General features: G+C 43.1%; 1 protein-coding gene across 6 annotated transcripts in view; it reads right to left on the minus strand.

Annotated features, from left to right (window-relative positions):
• ARHGEF3 (Rho guanine nucleotide exchange factor 3) overlaps window positions 1-24,460 on the minus strand; it is a 344,332-nt gene that overhangs the window by 165,974 nt on the left and 153,898 nt on the right. Inside the window, exon 1 of one of the 6 annotated variants that reach the window (XM_003818715.6) lies at window positions 22,793-22,921. The exons of the other annotated variants lie outside the window; for them this stretch is intronic. Within the exon in view, the coding sequence (XP_003818763.1) occupies window positions 22,793-22,843 (51 nt within the window). The 5' untranslated portion in view covers window positions 22,844-22,921. Of the gene's footprint in view, window positions 1-22,792; window positions 22,922-24,460 lie in introns of those variants that run through there. 6 annotated transcript variants of the gene reach the window in all.

The following is a 24,460-nucleotide window of genomic DNA, read 5'->3' on the forward strand; positions in this document are numbered from 1 at the left end:
GGATTACAGGCACGAGCCACCATGCCCAGCCCCTTTGCTGGGATTTATAACAACTGTCTATTAAGAATCCACTGCCAGCATGGCACAGTGGCTCATGCCTGTAATCTCAGCACATTGGGAGTCTGAGACGGGCGGATCACCTGAGGTCAGGAGTTCAAGACCAGCCTGACCAACATGGTGAAACCCTGTCTCTACTAAAAATACAAAAATTAGCCAGGCATGGTGGTGTGCCCCTGTAGACCCAGCTACTCTGGAGGCTGAGGCAGGAGAATCACTTGAGCCTGGGAAGCAGGGGTTGCAGTGAGCCGAGATCGCACCACTGCACTCCAGCCTGGGTGACTGAGCAAGAGCAAGAGTCTGTCTCAAAAAAAAAAAAAAAAAAAAAAAAAATCCACTGCCTTGCTGGGTGCTTTACATGTATTATAACCAATCCTTACAGCTGTACAAAGAAGTTATTACATATAAGGAAACTGAGACTTAAAGAGTTTAAATGACTTGACTAAGGCTGCTCTAGGAGTATCAGAACCGGTCACTCATGTAGCAGATACAGCCGGCTGACAACCCCTGGGCAATCACCATTTCCCTGCACACCGTGTGGAAAGCACACAAACCAGCTTTCCACAGGCCAGAAATGCCGGAGAATTAATGCCACTGGGATCAGCTTTCAATCTATGAGGGACTGGGGCTGGCAGATAAATAATCCAGCTTCTGACAGTTTGGTGGGACAACTCTGAGGTATGAGCTCAGTCTTGTACATTGGAATCACCTGGGTCCGCTCAACTGTGTTCTTTCTGAGAACAGACACTGCATCTCTTTTGTTAACCAATGTATCTACAGCATTTGCACAGTGTCTGACACATGGTAGATGCTTAATAAAATATTGTTGAATGAATGAAACTAAATAGTGAAATTAATTTATCTGAGTATCCTACTGTTCCTGTGTTTCTATTGTCAAAATTCAGAAATATTGTGGGCCCCAGAATAAAAAATGATATTTTATGTACAGTATTTCTTGGCATTTTAGTTCTCCTGAAAAGAAAGTTTAGGCCAGGTTTTGTGGCTCAAGCCTGTAATCTCAGCACTTTGGGAGGCCAAGCAGGGAGGACTGCTTGAACCCAGGAGTTTGAGACCAGCCTGGGTGACGTGGCAAGACCCTATCTCTTTCTCTTTTTTTTAATTATAAAAAATTAAAAAAAAAGAAATTCTATGGATTTGCCATTTTATGGGCAAATGGGTTCATTTGTTCACATACAGCAGTAGTTGAACATTCTCTGTATGCTGGGTTAGGCCTTAGAAATGTCCACGAAAGTCCTAAAAAAGAATTCCACTCTTGGTAAAACACTGATTTCCTGGGAAATGGATTAAATGCTGGATAAACATGCTTTGATTCTGCAAAAGCCAGGTCTCCGTTTCAGACTTCAGGATAAAAGTGATTGGGATGAACTTTGAAGCAAAGACTCCGGATTAGAAAATTTAGCCCAAAGTACTTTCCCCCATCCCTGCAGCCCATTTGTGGCTCACCACAACTTTTGCTTTTTACTCAGAACTTGACAGAACATGACAGTGTCACTAAAGAAGGCGTACCCTGAATACCTGCATGTCCCTGGTGTTTAGGGGCCCTCTACCTCCCTCCCTCCCTCCCTGTAATTTGGGGTTGTGGTGAACCCCTCCTCCACTTTCAAAGACAGCTGCAGGAAGAAAATGTCCCTCTAATCGCAGTTGACTTCTTTCCAGGCGCTGCATCAGAAATGGGAACTGGCTTTCACGTTATTGTTCTGACAGATTCTCTACGGACTATCGCCAAGAGCATTATTCCCGAGTTAGTCATGACTACTCTGAAAGACTGGTGGCCTCCCCTGTGCTGAATGAGCTCTAGCTGGGCAGAGAGAGGGGCCTTTGTCATAGAAATGGTCCATGGCTGCTCCTGAGGCTCCAGTTGCCTCCAGTGCGGACATACAGAAAGAGGCTGTGTTGGCATATTCAGGTCCATTGTTCTTATTATTATTTTTTTTTTTTTGAGATGGAGTCTTGTTCTGCCGCCCAGGTTGGAGTGCAGTGGCGCTATCTTGGCTCACTGCAAGCTCCGCCTCCTGGGTTCACGCCATTCTCCTGGCTCAGCCTCCCGAGCAGGTGGGACTACAGGAGCCCGCCATCACGCCGGGCTAATTTTTTGTATTTTTAGTAGAGATGGGGTTTCACTGTGTTAGCCAGGATGGTCTTGATCTCCTGACCTTGTGATCCACCTGCCTCGGCCTCCCAAAGTGCTGGGATTACAGGCATGAGCCACCGCACCCGGCCATTCAGGTCCATCGTTCTGAGGGAAAGAGTATTCATTATTATGCAGTTATTTTCCTTACAGTTGTTTCTTTCCTACTGAGAGACAGGGGCATCTTTAAGGATAAACACCCAGCCTCTTGGAAGAGTTTCCAGTTTTGTTTGGAAGAGAGCTATTTTTGATTAAATAATTCTGAAATTATCTTCTTAGGCCTTAGGAATTGTGCCTCAGCATGAGGGCCTGCAGGCACAGGGGGCTGGCAGATCCTGCAGAGCTGGCGGCAGCACGAATGGCCTGATGCCCTCTGGAGTTGTGTGGTGAGAGTATATAAGATTCCCTGAAGAGGAACAAAGGAACACAGGCCTTTTTCTTGGGGAGGGCAGAGTGTGCAGTTTATTTGAGAATTTATTTTATTTTTGGCAAGTTTATTTTAATATAGTTTCAAACTTATAGAAGGTTTGCAAGTCTAGAATAAGATACTCCTGAAAATCCTTTACTCAGTGTCATGGCTACCTACAGCTAACCTCATTTGCTCCCTCTCTCTCTCTTTCTATATGTATGAATATAAAATATTTTTCTTCCTAATTATTTGAGAATGAGTTGCAGACATTATGTCCCTTTAGACCCTAAATACTTCAGTGTGTATGTCCTAAGAACAAGGGCATCCTCTTACACGGGATAATTATTATCAAAAGCAGGAAACTTAACATTGACAAAATGTATCAACTCGTTCACCACTTTTTTCAAAAAGGTGCCAACTATCCCAATAAAATATTTCATAGCTATTGGTTTTCCTGGTCCAGAATCCAACTGAAGGCCCTGCATTGATTGCATTTACTGTCACGTGTTCTTGAGTCTCCTTGAATCTGGAACAGTTCCCCAGGCTTTCTTTGTGTTTCTTGATTTTAATGATTTTGAAGAGGACAGGCCAGTTATGTTGTATAATTTCCCTACCTGAGGGTTTACTAGATGTTTTTTCATGATTAGATTTGGGTTGCATATTCTAAAAATGTCTAGAGTAATAAGAGAATTTTTTTTTATGTGGTGTATTTTTCACAGGAATATGACAGAAGTGACAATGTAGAGTCTTTCTTAGCACATCACCTCAGAAGACATGTGGCATTGGTTTGGCCCAATACTGGTGACATTGGCTTAGACTATTTAGTTGAGGTGGCATCTTCTAAATTTCTCTACTGGAAAGTTACTATTTTTCTGTTTTTAAGTAACCAGCAAATTGAAAATATGGAAGTGTCTTCTTCCTCATGAAATGTTAACACACTACTTTTAGTGTCCACTGACGATTTTTCAACTCTATCATCCCTTCAATGTTTATAAGTTATTCTTCTACTGGAGGGAAGAGCTTTCCATTCCCCACCATTTATTTATTATTTACATCCATGTTGGCTCATGGATTCCAATTTTATTTAGTGGGTTATGATCCGTTACTATCATTTTTCATTTTGATGCTCAGATTGTCCCAGACTTGGCTAGGGAGAGCCCTACAACCTGGTGCCTGTGTCCAGCTTGTTCACATGCCCATCATTCTTAGGGCACTTCATTACTTTTTGATACAAAAAGATGTTCCAAGATCTTCCTATATTCTCCCTTCCCCAGTCCTGGAATCAGCCTTTTCTCCAAGGAACTCTGGTTCCCTTTAGTGGAGGAGTATTTAGAAGCCAAGATCTGGGCACTAGTTATGTTTTTGCTACGGGGGTGCCACTGCTTCTAGGCCCTCTCAGTAGATACAGGGAAAAAACATGCATGTATATATGTATAACCATGAACTCATTCTGATGCTTTCATTTCCAGTCTATCTATATGTATCTTTTTTTTTTTTTTGAGATGGAGTCTCCCTCTGTCACCAGGCTGGAGTGCAGTGGTGCGATCTCGGCTCACTGCAACCTTCACCTCCTGGGTTCAAGCCATTCTCCTGCCTCAGCCTCAGCCTCCCGAGTAGCTGGGACTACAGGCATGCACCACCATGCCCAGCTAATTTTTGTATTTTTAGTAGAGATGGGTTTTCACCGTGTTAGCCAGGATGGTCTCGATCTCTTGACCTCGTGATCTGCCCACCTCGACCTCCCAAAGTGTTGGGATTACAGGCGTGAGCCACCGCGCCCGGCCCTATTTTTATTTATTTATGTATTTTTTTATTTTTGAGACAGGGTCGCAGTTCTGTTGCTCATGCTGGAGTGCAGTGGTGGCATCATAGCTCACTGAGGCCTTGACCTCTGGGTCCAACTGATTCTCCCACCTTGGCCTCCCAAGTAGCCGGGACTACAGGTGCACACCACCATGCCCTGCTAATTTTTGTATTTTTTGTAGAGACGGGGTCTCATTTTGTTGCCCAGGCTCATCTTGAACTCCTGGGCTCAAGCAATCCTCCTGCCTCAGCCTCAAAGTGTTGGGATTATAGGCATGAGCCACTGCACCTGGCCTGTATCTATTTTAAAAAACATTTTTAGGTATGTCTTATTTATTTATTTATGAGATGGAGTCCCGCTGTGTTGCCCAGACTGGAGTGCAGCGGCATAATCTCAGCTCACTGAAACCTCCACCCCCCAGGTTCAAGCAATTAGCCTGCCTCGGCCTCCTGAGTAGCTGGGATTACAGGCATGTGCCACCACACTGGCTGATTTTTGTATTTTTAGTGGAGAGGGGGTTTCACCATGTTGGCCAGGCTGGTCTCGAACTCCTGACCTCAGGTGATCCACTCGCCTTGGCCTCCTAAAGTGCTGAGATTACAGGCATGAGCCACAGCGCCTGGCCAGTCTTCTTTCTTTAATAAGTCTTCTTTCTTTTATGTTTACCTGCTGTTAGTTTGGAGTTCCCCTAAAGCAGATCCTGGAGCAAAGATGTAAGTATCAGCTGTTTTCTTCTGGGGTGATCCCTGGAAGAACTGGTGGGGAGTGGGAAAATGAGACAAAGAAAAGGAGGGAAGCCAATAAAGAGTATGGAGCCATCAGGTTACAGCTGTGGGCAGCCGGCATTCAACCCACTGGGGACCCCCTGAGAGCATATAAAACACACTTCATGGCTAGGCGCGGTGGCTTACGCCTGTAATCCCAGCACTTTGGGAGGCCAAGGCAGGCAGATCACGAGGTCAAGAGATCAAGACCATCCTGGCTAACATGGTGAAACCCCGTCTCTACTAAAAATACAAAAATAGCTGGGTGTGGTGGCGCACGCCTGTAGTCCCAGCTACTCGGGAGGCTGAGGCAGGAGAATGGCATGAACCCAGGAGGTGGAGGTTGCAGTGATCCGAGATTGCACCACTGTACTCCAGCCTGGCGACAGAACGAGACTCCGTCTCAAAAACAAAAAACAACAACAAAAAAACACACCGCATAATTCTCCACTGAGGGGTGAGGAGGTGGGAGTTTCAATCCACCAACTCCTCCCCTCATTGATGGAAAGGGGCTCCTCAGGATGTTAGCTTCCCTGGCTAGAAACCCTGCCAGGTAGAAGGACATAGAAAGTCAAAGATGTGGACAGGAGGCCCTGCAGATGGCATCTGAAGTGGCCTCGGCCATACGGGTGGGGCACCAGGAGAGTCAGCTTATGTTCTCTACCCAGCAACAGATCACATAACAAGAAAGTTATTACTTTGTCAATTCATTGTCCATCCTAAATCCCTCAAAGAGAAATGCTCAAATTGAGGATACTTCACCTTGAATACTCCCCTAACATTTACCATGCCCAATCTTTCTCTTCTACGTACAAAGAGGCTCAGACAATAGCACCTAGCTAGAATTTATTTACATTAGTTTGTGCATATTTTATTTTGATACTTATCTATTTATGGCAAGCATACTGGTTTTCTGTTTACCACAGTAATATAAACTTTCCATTAAATATAAATATGAAAGAAAAAATACATTGTTTTACAGAAAATTATGAAGCCTTTTTCAGGTCAAAGGTGATTCACAAATGAGTGGGACTTAGGAAACACTTTGTGGAAGCTCCCTCTCTTAATTGTCACACAAAGTAACTGTCCCATGCATTTTGCTGCTGTGACAAGTACAGAGAAAGCAACTCTCTGTTCCCCTATGCCCTGAGATGACTGAAAAGGGACGCCTCCTTTTTCCCATCCTTTTTGGAGAAGATGTGAACCACTCCTGGCACTGTAACCCTCTGTCTGCCCAGTCATGGATTAAAAATGAAATTCATATCTAATAGGTCTAACTTTAGCCACAGGAAATGGGAGTGCTTGGGCGACCCAAAAGGGTTCGCCATCCTTTGTTTGAAGATGGGCACGTTATCTTTACCTAACCTTCTTCCTTCCCCTTTTTGGGAGGGGAGAGAGTGGAGGCTAGGTTTGGGGAGTGAACGGGAAGTGAAGGCTGATGGATCTGTTTCCTGGCTGGCTTTGTAGCAGAGGCCCCACCTCCCAACTCCCTTTGTTGTCATAGTCCTGGCTTGCAAATGTATATTACATATTGTTAGGACCAAGTGATGCCCACTTTTGGATGTGTTATAACAACAGGTATTTGGATCACGAAAATCACCCAAGTGAGAAATCTAAACACCCTCTATACTGGAACCATCTAGATACCTTGATTGCAGATAAGAAATATTTTTGTAAAAACAAAACAAAACAAAAAAATACAGTTGGCTGGGTGTGGTGGCTCACACCCGTAATCCCAGCACTTTGGGAGGCCAAGGCGGGAGGATTCCTTGAAACCAGCCAGAGTTTAAGACCAGCCTGGGCAACATGGCAGAACCCAATCTCTCTATATAAATTAGCCAGGCATGGTGGCGCGCACTGTAGTCCCAGCTACTCTGGAGGCTGAGGCAGGAGGATTGACTGAGCCAAGGAAGTCAAAGCTGCAGTGAGCCATGATCACACCACTGCACTCCAGCCTGGGCGACAGAGCAAGATCCTGTCTCAAAACAACACCACCACCAACGGTTAAACCTAGATATTTTTCTACTTCCATTTATACATTTTCTCCAGCTTTATTACAATGTAGACAATTTATAGAAATCTGTTTTATGCTTTTAATCGGAAGTTACCAGATCACAATTGATGTTATCTTTTTCTTACCTGATACATAAGTAATAAAATAGAGCAACTGGGAACTATTATTACCTGGGTTGTCACCTGCTTTTTTAAGGCCATTGAACTAGCTTTGTGACTCCAGGCATTTCACTTTCCCAGTCTGGATCTCAGTTTCATTATCTGTAAACTGAAGGAGTTGGCCCAGGTGACCTCTAAAGTTTCCTTCTAACATTTTATGCATTTATGACATTATGTGGCCAAAGAAGTTTTTGGGTGGGGGTGGAAAGTGGGTAATGAGAATGGCAGAGATTGGGAAACACTTTCCAGAAATAAGTATGAGACTCTCACTTTGTCTCAAAATCACCAATTATAACAACCCTATGCATAAGCAATGTTTTTGAAACATAAGGTCTGTGTTCAGGTTCCAGCATAGACCAGTGCATGGCAAAAGAAGGTGATCCACAAATGTGTATTAAATACATGGATAAATGAATAAAGGCCCTTTCATTGGTGCCCTTGAGGGTCCAAGGCTAATGTCAGAAGGACCACTGACAAATGAGAGTGAACCAAAAATGCAAGAGATTAGAAGAAAGGGCAAAATGGAGAGTAAACAAGAGAGTGGCAAAGTATGTATATGTATATGTATATGTATATGTATATGTATATGTATATGTATATGTGTATGTATACGTATATGTACATATACATACATACTGTATATATATATATACAGTTGACTCTCATTATTCATAGTAGTACGTTCTATTAAGTCATTGTGAACACTGAGTTAATGAATACTAAACCATTGCTCCTGGGGGGAATACAGAGCTAAGTTTCTGTGAGCCTCTGGTTGTAATTTTTTTTTTTTTTTGAGACAGGGTCTTACTCTGTTGTCCAAGCTAGAGTGCAGTGGCACAGTCACTGCTCACTGTAGCCTTAATCTCCTGGGCTCATGTGATCCTTCCTCCTCAGCCTCCCGAGTAGCTGGGACTATAGGCACACACCACCATACCCCACTAATTTTTTTATTTTTATTTCTAGTAGAGATGAGGTCTGGCTATGTTGCCCAGGCATGGCTGCAATATTTTTGTCAATACATAACCTTGTTTTATGTGTATTTCTGCTTAACGACACCTTATTTAATACATATTGTTGATTCAGTAGCATTGAACTCATGGCCAATGACACCATAACTCAAGCCTGAAAGAAGCTTATCTAACGTGTATTTTCTCCAAAAGGCACATCATAGCCCTCTTGTGCTTAGAAATACTAGACAGCATTTCAGCATTATACTTGAGAACCTTCTTACACACTGAAACTGCCAACAAAAAATACAATGTGAACAACATGGCACTAAACAGACCACAAAAAGGATACTTGCTTACAGTATGGGAGCTAGAACAAGAAGGCAGTGTATCACCTTGTTCATCTTCTGCTGGCAACGTGCTAAGGGGACTCAAATATTTTGCTGCTCTGCATGTGTCTGTGAATGACTGCACAAGTGCCATGAGTATTAATTCTGGCGTTAGAAATAGATTTTAGAGAGTAAGCAAACTTACAAATATGAAATCATAAGTAATGAGGATCTTGTGTGTGTGCACGTGTATGTGGATAGATGGATGGAGATAGATAGATTTTTAAAAAAGAAAAGAAATGCATGAAATGAGAAAATGAGTGTTTCATTCAAAAGAGCTTTGCAGCTCACAGTGGGAGGCAGGCCCTGCACAGAGCAGAGAGAACAGGGCCACCCACAGAACTGTACCCCTCTCCCTACATCCTTTTTAGTCTGAGACACAAAGATACTTCAGGCAGGACTAGCTATATAATTTGCAGGACCTGACACAAAATAAAAATGTGGGGCCCTTTGTCCAAAAAGTACTGAGTTTCGAGATGACTATAGTAGAGCACTGAAGCGGGCACATGGCCCTTCTGAATGAGGACCCTGTGTGCCTGCCCAGGTTGCAGGCCGGTGAAGCTGGCCCTGGTTTCAGGCCTGCAAGAAGGCCTGACCCAGGTGAGGACATGTGAGCAGACCAGAGAAGGAGACTTATACTCTCACACTACACTTGTGTGCCCAAAGCCTTAGGTCTCAGCTTAATGCCTCAGACTGGGCCTTACCCCAAACACCAACCCAAGTCAGGCAACAGAGAGAGGCCTGCTTTCTCTTCCTTCACTGAGGACCCAAGTAGCCCCAAATGACAGCAAATGCCACAAGAACAGTAACAGCTGACTGGGCAATTTCTGTCTAAAATAAAGAACAGTGTCCCAGTTTTTTCCTCCTTCCTCACCCAGGGAAGCAGAAAACAGAATTTGCTTCTGTGTGTCCCCTCTCTAAACATACATACACACAGAGAGAGAGAGAGAGAGAGAGAGAGAACGAACCCCAAGTTTCCTGGTGACAAAGACTTCTGCTGAATTGCCTACAATTCAGAGTTATGCTCCAAGGTACAGAATGGAGGTAGGGGTCATCGCGGGAGAGGGATTAAAGCAAGATGCCATTTCACATTCTGGGATTGGCAAAATTGAAAAGTCTGATAATATGAAGGTTTGGAGACATCAGGGCTCTCATACAAGGCTGGAGGGAGAGTCACAGATTGGATAGCAACTTGACAGCTTCCAGGCATGCTGAAAATGTGAATGTCTTACTGCTCAGTGTTCCACTTTTAGGGAGATACTCTAGAGTATGTCTTGCCCAAGGGCACTTGCAGACATGTCCAGGATGTTTATAACAGCAAAGGACTGGAAATAACAGAAGCATCCACTAGTGGGAAAATGAAATATAGGACATGCACCAACATTCTCATCAGTCAAAACCAATCCATCAACTAAGCTCCTTCTTTAACAGACACCACCCATACCCTACTATGCACTTGGATATGTAAAGTGTACATCAGCTGCAGCCCTGCTAGCTCACCTCCTGCCTGACCCTTGTTTGGATAGCTGCATTTGTTTCCCGGTAGTTTATTTCAATCCAACCAGAATTAAAAACACACAGGGCCTGCCTGCTTCTAGGCCAGTGGTTCCTGAATTTTTTTTTTAATCTCAAGATGCTTTTATACTTTCAAAAATTAGTGAGGGTCCCAATGAGCTTTTGCTTATGTTGGTTGTATCTATCAATATACACAGTATTAGAAAATAAAACTGAGAATTTTTTTGAGACAAGGTCTCACTCACCCAGGCTGGAGTGCAGAGGCATGATCACGGCTCACTGCAGCCTCAACCTCCTTGGCTCAGGCAATCCTCCTGCCTCAGCCTCCCAAGTAGCTGGAAGCAGGTACATGCTACCATGCCTAAATATATATACATATGTATTTTTTGAGACAGGGTCTAGCTCTATTACCCAGGCCTGGGTGCAGTGTTGCAATCTCAGCTCACTGCAACCTCTGCTTCCCCAGCTTAAGCTATCCTCCCACCTCAGCCTCCCAAGTAGCTGGGACTACAGGCACGTGCCACCATGCCCAGCTAACTTTTGTATTTTCTTTGGTAGAGATGAGATTTGCCAGGTGGCCCAGGTTGGTCTCAAACTCCTGGGCTCAGGCAATCCTCCCACTTTGGCCCCCAAAGTGTTGGGATTACAGGCATAAGCCACTGCACCCAGCCTTTTAAAAAATTATTTGTAGAGATGGAGTCTCGCTATGTTGACAGGATGGTCTCAAACTTCTGGGCTCAAGCGATCTTCCCACGTTGGCCTCCCAAAGTGCTGAGATTACAGGCGTAAGCCACCAGGCCCAGCCAAAACTGAGACATTTTAAAAATATTTATTCTTTTAAAAATAAACATATTACTTGTTAATCTAATTACCATATTTTAATAAAAATTAACTATATTTTCAAAAAAACATGAGAGGAGTAACATCGTTCTCTGTTTTGACTACTCTAATGTTTGGCTGCACAGAAGACAGCTGGATTCATACGTCTGTTCCTGCAATCAAGCTGCTATGATTTGTTATTTTGGTCGACACATACAAAGAACATCTGTTTTGTATTTATGTCGTCAGTACCCTCTAGGCCTTGGGGACTCCTAGGGCTCCTCAGATCACACTTTGAGAACCACTCTTTCAGGCCACTCACCACTCCACCAAAGCTGTCATTCATACCAATACAAGCATGTTACTTCCCATTTCCTTCGAACCATTTCTGGCTCCTCTGGTTCAGAGTTAAGTCCAAACTCTACTCATAAAACCTCTCCCATCTAGCTAGTCATGCATGTCAAAACTCCATTACTCTGCTCTTTAATACACCGAATACTCTGCCACTGCTGGGTACATATGGATGACTGAACCCATCCCACTCATTCACGCCTTTGAGCCTCAGCCTTCCTCCTGCCTGAAGGACTCCTATGCATCTTTTACAATCCAGTCCAAAGGTCATTTTCTCTAGGAAGCCTTCTCTGATTCACCTTTCCCTTAGAGTTTTCTCTTTTTATTTTTTAGGTATTCATTTTTTGAATAGGTAATATACAAATGCACAGGATTAAATTCCAAAAGGGTATAGGCACCATATGATGATGTCGACCTCTCTCACATCCCAGCCATCGCTTCCTTCTGCATTCTTCCAGACCAGCCCTAGACATAAATAAGCAAATCATCTATTTTACCCAATGCTAACACACTATAGGTACTGCTCTACACTTGCTTAACACTATATTTGGGAAAGCCTTCCATGCTATGAAATAATCAATTTTTTTCAGTAGTTGCAAATTACATTTTTAAAATGTGCAATAATGTATTTATTTAAGTCCCCATTGACTGAGTATGTATGTAGTTTCCAATCTTCTGCTGCAGCAAATATCCTTCTACATAAACCAGCCTACACGCATAAGAGACTCTGTAGCATTAATATCCAGAAACAGAACTGTTGGGGTCAAGGGAATGTGTATTTGTAAGTTTGCTAAACATTGCCAATTGGCCTCCATAAAGCCTGCTCTAATTTATACTCCTACTGGCCATGTATAAAAGGTTGTTCCCCTCCTCGAACAGCATTATCCAACTTTCTAATTTCTGCCAACATGGTAGGTGAGAAATGATACCCTGGTCAAGTTTAAACTGATATTTTTCTAATAACATCACATCTCTAGAGTTGTGCTGTCCAATACGGGAGCCACTAGGTACATGTGACTGTTTAAATTCACTTCTTTTTTTTGGAGACGGAGTCTCGCTCTGTTGCCAGGCTAGAGTGAAGTGGCACGATCTCGGCTCACTGCAACCTCAGCCTCCTGGGTTCAAGCATTTCTTCTGCCTCAGCCTCCCGAGTAGCTGGGATTACAGGCGCCTGCCACCATGCCTGGCTAATTTTTGCATTTTTAGTAGAGATCGGGTTTCATCATGTTGGGCAGGCTGGTCTCAAACTCCTGATCTCGTGCTCTGCCCACCTGGGCCTCCCAAAGTGCTGGGATTACAGGTGTGAGCAACCGCGCCCAGTCCAATATGGGAGCCACCAGGTACATGTGACTGTTTAAATTCACATTTTATCAAAATTAAATAAAATTAAAAATGCAGCTCCTCAGCTGTACTAGTCACATTTCAAGTGCTCAATAGCTACCTGAGGCTAGTGGCCTCCATATGAGACGGAGCAGATAGAAAACATTTCTGTCGTCACAAGAAGCACTTACTGGTGCTCTGTGGATCCGCAGTGTCCGATGGCTACCGTGAGCCACATGTGGTCACTGACATTGAAATGTGGCTAGTCTGAATTGAGATGTGCTCTAAGTATACAATACTCACTGGATACTGAAGACTTGGTACGAAAAAGAGAATGTAAAACATCTTCTTAACAATTTTTATAGCTATTGCAGGTTGAAATGCTAGTATTTGGGCCAGGTGTGGTGGTTCACGCCTATAATCCTAGCACTTCGGGAGGCCGAGGCAAGTGGATCACCTGAGGTCAGGAGTTCGAGACCAGCCTGGCAAACATGGTGAAACCTCGTTCCTACTAAAAATACAAAAATTAGCTGGGCATGGTGGCAGGCCCCTGTAATCCCAGCTACTTGGGAGGCTGAGGTAGGAGAATCACTTGAACCTGCGAGGCAGAGGTTGCAGTGAGCCAAAATCACACTACTGTACTCGAGCCTGGGCGACAGAGCGAGACTCTGCCTCAAAAAAAAAAAAAAAAAAAAAAAGAAAGAAAGAAAGAAATATACTGAGTTAAAATGTATTGTTAAAATTAATGTTGTCTGCTTCTTTTTACTTATTTTAATGTGGCTACTAAGAAACTTAAAATCGCGATTGTGGCTCACATTCTACTTTTTTTTTTTTTTTTTTTTTCCCGAGATGGAGTTTCACTTTTGTTGCCCAGGCTGGAGTGCAATGGCACGATCCCAGCTCACTGCAACCTCTGCCTCCTGGGTTCAAGCGATTCTCCTGCCTCAGCCTCCCAAATAGCTGGGATTACAGGCCTGCATCACCACGCCCAGCTAATTTTGTATTTTCAGTAGAGACAGGGTTTCACCATGTTAGCTAGGCTGGTCTCAATCTCCTGACCTCAGGTGATCCACCCGCCTCAGTCTCTTAAAGTGCTGAGATTACAGGCATGAGCCACGGCGCCTGGCCAACATTCTACTTCTATTGGACAACACTGCTCCAGAGGGCACAACGCTGTGGAGGCCCGATTTTAGCATCTTTCTTTTTACATAGAAATAAATGCAGTTATTTGCTTATACACTGTTGGTGGGAGGGTAAACTAGTTCAACCATTATGGAAATCAGTGTGGCTATTCCTGAAAGACCTAAATAATAATAAAGACCTAAAAACAGAAATATCATTAGACCCAGCAATCCCATTACTGGGTATATACCCAAAGGGATATAAATCATTCTATCATAATGACACATGCACATGTATGTTCGTTGTAGCACTATTCACAATAGCAAAGACATGGAATCAACCTAGATGCCCATCAACGGTAGACTAAATAAAGAAAAAGTTGTACATATACACCATGGAATACTATGCAGCCATAAAAAGAATGAGATCATGTGTTTTGCAGGAACATGGATGAAGCTGGAGGCCATTATCCTTAGCAAACTAATGCAGGAACAGAAAACCAAATACTGTATGTTCTCACCTATAAGTGGGAGCTAAATGATGAGAACACATGGACACACAGAGGGGAACAACACACACTGGGGCCTATCAGAGGGTGGAGGGTGGGAGGACAGGGAGGATCGGGAAAAATAACTAATGGGTACTGGGCTTAATCCTTAGTGATGAAATAATCGATACAACAAACCCCCATGACAGAAGTTTACCTATAAAACAAACCTGCACATGTACCCCTGAACTTAAAAGAACAAAAGAAGTACAGTTATCATTGCTACAAAGAAAAAGAGCCTCCTTACCCTTCCCTGCCCCATGCAGACAGGCTGGGCAACAAAAGGAGAAAGGGCTACAATGATCCTGATGACAAAGGATCAACCCTGCAACAAACCAGTACACTTCCCACCTGGGCGGCCACAGGCAGACACCAGTGACCCCGAGCGGGGACTGATTTCCTGATGGCTGTTAAAACAATGCACCAGAGAACAAAGTGCCTTCAAAACTAAGAATAGAAGAACAGCTCCAAATAAGATTTCCAGGACTCTGCAGGAACAAATTCCTCCCTTGCTCTGTCTGTAATCCACCTTCCACCCACAGCTTGACCAGCCTCAGCACAAGTGTCCCCATCTCCGCGTCCGTATACACAGCTCTGGGCAAGAACTGAAGGACAGAGTGGAAAGGGGAGATCCAGAGAAAGAGGTGAGGTGACAAGCACTTTGCCCTAAGGGGCTCACCCAATAATGGTTCTGCAGTTGAGATGTGGAATATGTTTCTCTCATCCATGTCTTTGGCTTCAGATACGAGGGACAAGACAACTCAGTTTTGCAACATGATCCATAAAACTGATACATCAGAATGGACCCTGTATTCTGAAAAGGTACTGAGGGAATGAGATCTAATTGTATCTGCTTGGGGGGAAATGTTAATTATAATCATAATATTATTATTACTAGCTGTATGCCTTTGGGTAAGGTTTATAATCCAGTCTCAGTTTTATAATCCAGAAAATAAAGGGGTTGGATGCTATGTGTGGTGATTTCTGAAAGACCTTAAAACAGAAATATCATTTGACCCAGCAATCCCATTACTGGGTATATACCCAAAGGAATAGAAATCATTCTATCATAATGACACATGCACATGTATGTTCTATCTCATTCAGTTCAAAAATTCCCTGATGCTATGCACATGCAAACAAGGTATCATCAACACTATCATCTTTATTCTCTCACTCAGTTAGAAAACACTCATTGGGCAGCTAATACGAGTCAGACCCTGGACCTGACACTGGCAGACAAATACAGAAAAACACCGCTTCGCTTCTGGAGTAATTTCTTAAGAGAGAGAAAGAAGGAGAAGGGAGAATGGATGGAGTGAAAAATTAGAGCAGAGTTCTTCACCAGGAGCCAGGGGGCCGTACAGACATTTTCACAACTATGTGCAGTTTTCTAAAGAGAATACTCAAAGATACACATGAACTCAGGAAGGCAGAGGGCTAGTGATGTAGTGAAACTATGAGAGGCCAAGTACCATGTTAAATTCTTAGTATGTGTGGGTGCTTGAAGAGTTTGTGCCCAAAACAGTCCACAAAGTGTGCATGGAAATATACACATAAGGGATTTGAACCTGTGCTTGGCTGGTGCAGAGCCTGCCTCTCTCCCCAGCATCAGGGATGGTCTCATGGCATGTGGCCTCTCCCTGCTGCCATACCTCCATCAACTCTCCCTTTCTCATATCAGAAGATCACAAGCATTTAACAGCCTTGCACTTGTCTGACCCGAGCTTGCTGTATCTGCCCAAGAGGGCTGGGAAGATAAGACGAAATAATCCCTGTGAAATACTGATCACTAGTCAGCACTCAAGAGGTACCAGTAGATCATCATTCATCACATATTCATTTAGGACCTAATACATGCTGGGCCTTGGGATAGGCGTTCTCATCACCTTCATCACTTACTGTTACTACGTTTAACACCCCCCACTCCCAGCAACATGCAGAGTGCTTCACACAATACACACTCAGTAAATGTGGGTTCAGTAAGTAAATGGTGATGATCTTGGTGGTAGATCAATTTATTCTTCAGCAAATATTTATGCCTTTCCCTGACATCCATGGCTTGATCCTGTGAGGTGAAAGAGACAGTGTACCAACTCTGAGCCTACATCTTACGAGACATCATGTGTTTCTGCTTGCTCCACAAGAGAAGAATATATACGTGAGTAGCACTGTCCAGAATGAACCCATGTAGGACAGACCACCCCAGCCAACTTGCGCACTTATAAGCATAAAAATAAATGTTTGTTATTGTTTGCCACTGAGTTTCGGGGTAGCTGTTACTCAGCAAAAGCTGACTGAGACGATCTCCTTTACCCAACTCCAGAGGTTTCAGGCAGGGAGAGTGGCCCTGGCTTTTCTTACTTTTAAGATGGAGTTTCAGAAATTAGGTCACTTTGTGTGTGTCCCTCTCTCCCCCATTTTCTCTGGGCTGGTAATGTTCCATTCAAAGAAGATAGTGGGGACTCCAAAGACCCATATTTTGGCCACCTTGGCACCTGGCGCAGAATCCAGCACAAAGATGGTTCTCAGGCAGTGCCTGATTGATGGAAAGATGGGATGAGTACAGTCAAAATCACTAGAGGCAGCAAACTGGACCTCAGATGCTCAGAGCCACTGGTTCTGCAGTCCCCAAAGCATGGAAAGTGGACCCCACTGGTGATATAATATCATCTCAGACCATATGCAATAGACCTGTATATATTTATTATAATATGTTTTAGGAAACACATTTCCAACCTGTGATTTCAGGGCTATTACTGCTTAGGATGTGTCTAAGTCTAAAAAATAAACAAAAACAAACCAAAAAACCCAAACCTAAAAAGCCAAAAACAGAAACGAAAAAGAGATAATTTAAAGAAATACAGTAACTGAAAAATAATAGTACCGGTGGTATGTGGATATGAAAAATGTGAGTGAAATTTGGGAAACACTGATCTATTTCAAGTCTCTTTTTCCTAAAAATCACAATCATAATCATAGTGAGCATTTCTGAGCACTAACAAGATAAGCTGTTTGAAGCGCTTCACAGATATTATCTTATAAATTCCTGATATATGAGGCAGGTACTATCAGCATCTTCATCCTGCAGGTGAAGAAACTGAGGCCCAGAGAGGTAAGGAACTTGAACAAGGTCACAGAGTAAGTGACAGTGAGGATTTGACTTCAGGCTGCAACCTCCAGGATCTCAGTCCTTGATGGCTACGTCTCCACTGGTTCCGCTTGGAGAACCTCGTACTGGGGAAGTTTAGCATTGCCCAGGGTTAACTGCAAAATCCAGAACTTGATCCTCAGATTCCTGACTCCTAGCCCAGTGCTCTCGTCCCTCCACAAGGAATATGGTGGAGAGGACACCTGGGGTTTATGGCAGGGGCTGGGTGGGGTCTGTGAGAGGAAAGGGAGAGAGGTGGTAAGCACTGCAAGGAAGACTTGGAAGGGAGAGATGGGGAAATAAGGAACTGTCATGGGTTATTTCAAAGCTGTCAAGCTGAGGCAGGTGCCCAAAGAATGCAGGGAAGCTAGAATATGGACTGAGATATTCAGAAAAAGAAGGCTGGCAGAGCAAGGGTTGGCACACAGGAGCTGCTTCCCAAGAGAACTGCCCACCCTGGCCAGTATCAGGAATGAGTTTCCCTAAGTGACATCCACTTTGTCTATATTTAGGTCCTAAAGCCAACCATTGTTTCTGTCCCGGTGAACAGCTGGGGTCACCACTCTGACCTTGCCCGCTCCGAGTCACACGTCTGAGTGTTCCATCAAGAGAGGCCTTTTTAGGATCTGGTTTGAATCAACTTCCCCTTCCATGGCTCCTACTTGGCGTCCTGGGCAAGCTGTGAAAACATGGCTAGAATAGTGGCTTTAAAATGCAGTCTCCACCTTGCATCGAATATGCTGCTTCCTTCCCTCCACAAAATCAAACTACGTCCATGTTTACCTCAGGACATAGGTGCTTCAGAGTCCTGTTGTTGCTAAGCCCTTACACACTAAGGTCTGAGCTACTCCAGAGGCCGATGGGGGAGGATCACTTGAGCCCAAAAAGTGAAAGCTGCAGTGAGCTATGATCATGCCACTGCACTCCAGCCTGGGCGACAGAGCAAGACTGTCTCTAAAAGAAAAAAAAAATTATATATATATATACATATATATGTTCATAAGCAGAATAAAGTAGCTAGTCAGCCAATTACATTTTGAGTTCTAGTTGATATCCTTGGGAAATGTGTACTTAAACACATTCATTAAATCATTCATTAAATCATTTGACTTTGAAGTAGGGCAGATGTGAAAACTATTTTTGACTTTTTGTGCAAGATATTTGCATACTTTAGATTCATATCTGAGCTAAAATGAGTTTAGAGACATCTCTGATTTGACAAGTGGGGAAACTGAGTCCAGAGAAAGTAGTGACTTGTCATAGGTGCCTCTTACTTAGGCACTAACTGGACCACAGCAAACATTCACCAAAATGGGATAACTTACCAAATCACTGGAAAGCAAAGTGTTACTGCAGATGTTGCACATAATAGGAGATCTGGGAAGGACCCCACATTAAAGTTATCACATAGCACCTAATGGCTAAAAACATCATTTCTGAATCCATTCTTCCTGGGTTTGAAACCTGATCCACTACTTAACCATGTAGGTGACCTAGACAAATTATTTATCTTCTGTAAATCTCAGTTTTGCCATCTGCAAAACAAGAATAATGATAATAGCCAATCCCTACAGTGTTGTAAGACTTTCATGAGCAAATCTGAGTAAACTGTTTAGATAAGCATCTAATAAATATAAGTTATTATCGTATTATATTGTTATTAACATTGCATTAACTATCACTGACATGTAATCAATCATTTGAATATTGTCAACTTTCATACTTGAAAGACTCAAAAATTATTCTTTGTCAAGAGAACAAATAGTGAGGTGAGTGAGATGGGGAAAGGCTGAAATTACCCCAGTCACATCAAAGTATTAAAAATATACATCTGGGGGGCATGCAGTGGCCTGCGTCTATAATCCTAGCACTTTGGAAGGCCAAGGTGGGACGATCACTTAAGGCCAGGAGTTCAAGACGAGCCTGGGCAACATTGCAATACCTGGTCTTGACAAAAAAGTTAAAAATTAGCTGGGTATGGTGGTGCATACCTGTAGTCCCAGCTACTCAGGAGGCTGAGGTGGGAAGACTGCTTGAGCCCAGGAGTTCAAGGCTGCAGTGAGCTATGATTGTGCCACTGCACTCAAGCCTGGGCTCAAGCAAGGCAGAGCAAGACCTTGTCTCCTTAAAAAAAATAAATAAATAAAAAAGTATGTCTAAACAACGTCAACAAAACAAAAAGACAACACAAAGAATGGGATAATATATTTGCATATAATATATCTGAAAAGAGATTAATATTCAGAATATGTAGAGAACTCCTAAAACTCAATAACAAAAAAAATAAGCAACCCAATTCGAAAGTGAGCAAAGGACTTGAACAGACATTTCTGCAAAGAAGACATACAAATGGCCAATAATGCACATGAAGAGATGCTCAACATCACTAATAATCAGAGAAATTCAAATCAAAACTACAAGGTGATACCACTTCACACCTATTAGAATGGCTACTATTGAAAAAAAATCAAAATTAGAAGTGTTGGTGAGGATGTGGAGAAACTGGAACCCTTGTGCACTGTAGGTGGGAATATAAAATGGAATAGCCATTGTGGAAAACAGTATGGCGGTTGCTCAAAACATTCAAAATAGAATTACTGTATGTTCTAGCAATTCTACTTCTGGGTATATACTCAAAAAAACTGAAAGCAGGTGGTAGGAATGTAAACTAGTACAATTGCTATGGAAAACAGTGTGGAGATTCCTTAAAGAACTAAAAGTAGATCTACCATTTGATTCAGCAATCCCACTACTGGCTATCTACCCAGAGGAAAAGAAGTCATTATACGAAAAAGATACTTGCACATGCATGTTTATAGCAACACAATTCGCAACTGCAAAATCATGGAACACCCATCAATCAAGGAGTAGATAAATAAACTGTGGTATATTTATACAATGGAATATTACTCAGCCATAAAAAGGAATGAATTAACGGCATTGCAGCAACCTGGATGAGACTGGAGACTATTATTCTAAGTGAAGTAACTCAGGAATGGAAAACCAAACAACGTATGATCTCACTGATATGTGGGAGTTAAGCTATGAGGACGCAAAGGCATAAGAATGATATAATGGACTTTGGGGACTTGAGGGGAAGGGTGAGAGAGGAGTGAGGGATAAAAGACTACAAATAGGTTGCAGTGTATACTGCTTGGATGATGGGTGCAACAAAATTTCACAAATCACTACTAAAGAACTTACTCATGTAACCAAATACTAGCTGTACCCCAATGACTTACGGGAAAAAAATTGAAAGCAGGGTCTTAAGAGATATTTGTACATTCATGTTCATAGCAGCATTATTCACAACGGCTAAAACATGAAAGCAACCCAAGGCCCATCCAAGGATGAATGGATAAGCAAAATGTGGTATGTCACCGTTTAACAATATTAATTGACAAGAAAAACTGTTTAATGTGGGGCATGCAGTAAACAGCTCTCAAATCTTTCAGCCTTGTAATACAGAGGGTAGTTTTCAATCACTATTAGAGGTAATAATGAAATGCAAAATATGTACTACATATAATTATGCAATAGTGTCATATATTCACAGAGAAATTGAGTATTTGTTTCTCTGTTAACCTTCAGAGCTCCATGCAATGTTACCACCATGTACAATAATGGAATATTCTTAAAGGAAGGGAATTCTGACACACCTTACAACTTGAATGAACCCAGAGGACATTATGCTAAGTGAAATAAGCCAGTCAAAAAAAGACAAATACTGTTTGACTCTACTTATATGAGATACTTAGAGTAATCAAAATCACAGAGACAGAAAGTAGAATGGTGGTTGCCAGGGGATGGGGGAGGGAAGAATGGAGAGTTATTGTTTAACAAGTACAGAGTTTCAGTTTGCAAGGTGAAAAGAGTTCTGGAGATGGATGGTGGTGATGGTTGCACAACATTATGAATGTATTTAATATCACAAAACTATATACTTAAAATAGTCAAGATGGTAAATTATGTGTTATATGTATTTTACCACAATAAAAAAAATTGAAAAAAATTAGTATGTCTAGAATGGTCATACACAAGAGCTGGAATTAGGGTTACAGAAATCAGTCCCAGGAACATAGTTCTGATGAGAAGAATAGAAAAAGCAATGGGCATTGCCTTTAAAAAACAGTTTTGGCAGGCCAGGTGCAGTGGCTCATGCCTCTAACCCCAGCACTTTGGGAGGCTGAAGCTTGAGCTCAAGGAGGATTGCTTGAGCTCAGAGTTTAAGATGAGCCTGAGCAACATAGTAAGACCCACGTCTCCACAAAAAAAATGAAATAATTAGCAGGGCATGGTGGTGTATGCCTGTAGTCCCAGCTACTCGGGAGGCTGAGGCAAGAAGACTGCTTGAGCCCGGGCAGTCAAGGTTGCAGTGAGCCGTGATTGCGCCACTATATTCCAGCGTGGATGACAGAGCAAGATTCTGTCTCAAAAAACAAAAACAAACAAACAAATAAAGAACAGTTTTGGCTCATCCAAAACTTTAACAACTACCTCCACAAAAAACAAATAAATAAAAGGGATAGGGAATGTAACCTTCAGAGCTCCTAACCATTCTTCAACCTATGGAAACATAACATTTCCAGACACTCTTTCCAAAATAACCCAAACCAAAAAACGATGTTCTTAATGAGAATGGTATCAAGTCTGAGTCTCCACTGATAACATCTGACTTCATTCTCCCAATAATAAACAGACTCAAAACACCAGGATCACTTTAGGGAAATCTACAAAACAGTTGCTCCAACCAGCATGAACTTCTAAAACTGAGTTTAGCCATCTTCCAATCCAAAGAAAAAGAGAAGATCTTGGAAATCCACTTTGTGATTAAATAGCAACAACAAAACAGAAGGCGGATGCATCCTTCTTTTCCCTCTTTTCCTTCCCATTAATTAAAACCATTCTCTTACAAAAATTAAAACAGTAGCATTGCACAGCAGAGCGTGAAAAGCCCTTCCCTTTGTTCCCCTCCAATCACTTATGCTAAAGGAGGCCCTGACAGCTATGCACGCCACTCAGCTCACCCTCGCAACCAAGCAAAGCCATCTGCGGTCTTAAACACAGCCACACAGTGCTCTTCTGATTCATACGAAAGTGAGGCAGGAATCTGGCTCCATCATCCCAGGTGCTTTTAACAGCAGCTCCCTGATCAGTTTCTTGGAAGGTAAAGAGAACACTGCATCCTCCCACACCTCAGATCCTGGCACCACCCCACCCGGCTCGGGTGGGAGTTGAGAGCCGGCCCATCCCAGGCTCAGCAGCAGGGGGCTTACCTGCGAACGGACAAAGAGGCAGCACCACACCATGGGGCGCTCTGACCTCATCCACCCGGACTCACCGGCTCCTAACTGCAGTGGAGCCCTGTGCACAGGATTCTCTGAACAGGGCTGAGCATAGTTTCCCTGAAGGAACTCCTCCCCGCCACTTGGGCTGCATGACAGGAAGTGACAGGGGCCATCAGTTACAAGTGTCAGAGGCTGAGAGCCGCACCAGTCAAGAGCTCCCCACCTCTCCTGCTACTGCTGCTTTTGCAGAGCACTCTTTGGGCATTCAAAGGTACACCAGAAGTTCAGTTTCTGACTGACAATCCCCAGCCTGTAAGAGACAAACAGTGCTCACTGGGTCCCCACCAAAAGCAATGTGAAGCATCCCATCGGCTGCAGCGGCTGTGCTGCCTGGAGCTTTGCAGACCCAAACACCGGGGTGAAATAGAAAATAAAGCATCACTAGGAGAAGGGACACTGGGAGGAGAGCTTTGGGTCTTCAAAGAGGAATCAATGATCTACTTGAACTTTACCCAAGAATCAGTAGCCCTGCCCGGGATACAGAGCCCACACTGAGTCGCGGTTCAAAAGCAACTACACACCCATCCGTTTCTTTTTGTCTTATGCAAACCTGGCATCTTCTCTTCAGAGCCCTTTCAAAATAGCTGCTTCTGGAAATCTCCCTTTCAACTTTTGTCATGGATAACAAGAGGTCTTCCTGCTCAGAGCTATTATGGAAATAATTCATGGCTGACATTTCTTGTTTTATGAAGTGGGGATCTCACCAGAATGAACATCTTGCTCCAGTTCCTTGCCTTACAAAAAACCCAGACCTCTTGGGTGAGGTAGACTGTCTCATAGGAAACTACAAGGTTTCAGATTGAAAACTATGCCTGGCTCACTCCTTCCCCACAAACAAAACAGCACTCTCACCCTCCTTGCACATTGGCAGAGGGTCTCAAACTCAAGGAGACGTAACTCCAGTGTAGTTCTCAATTATTTATTTATTTATTTTAGTTATCTAATGGGGTAGTATTTGACTTGCAAAAATCTTCCTAATTACAAATTTTAGCTGTTAAGATTTAGCCCAGGGTTTCCTGGGGCCTTCTTACAAATGCACGGATTTTTAAGAGTCTTCCTCTGTCTCAAGCCTGAGTAAAGTCTGGGGACCCAGCAAAGACAGCAGGTTCATTTGAACAACAAGCTTCTGGTCTAACAGAAGGAGATTAAATCCAAGACTTTTATGAGAAAGCAGGCTCTTTCCATTCACGTTGCCAGAAATTTGCAAAAAGTGCTGAGGGGTCCAGGAAATAAGTGAGCTTGGCAAATGCATTTTTCATGGGGACAAAGTCTGAGAAGGGTTCTCAGAGCCAGAGACACATGGGCAGCGTTCTGACGGGTGTTCTAGGCAGAAGAACTGGCAAACTCAACAGCAAGGCAGTGCAGAACTACAAGGTATTTTGGAAGACACCAAGTACTTTAATAGGTCTGGAAGCTGAACTGACAGGCTTGGATCTTGCTTCAAAAAGTGTGAGGGAATCACACCTGCTTAGAGAAAGGAGGAAGTGAAATCACTGTAAAAAGCCTTACGCCTTTCAGGCAAGCATCTGGGTCACCATGGAGCTAGCACCTGGAAGCACTCGGTAATGAGTGTCAGATCAAATGACAGTGTCCACT

The sequence above is a fragment of the Pan paniscus genome, chromosome 2, assembly GCF_029289425.2.
Source record: "Pan paniscus chromosome 2, NHGRI_mPanPan1-v2.0_pri, whole genome shotgun sequence".
Classification (NCBI taxonomy): domain Eukaryota; kingdom Metazoa; phylum Chordata; class Mammalia; order Primates; family Hominidae; genus Pan; species Pan paniscus.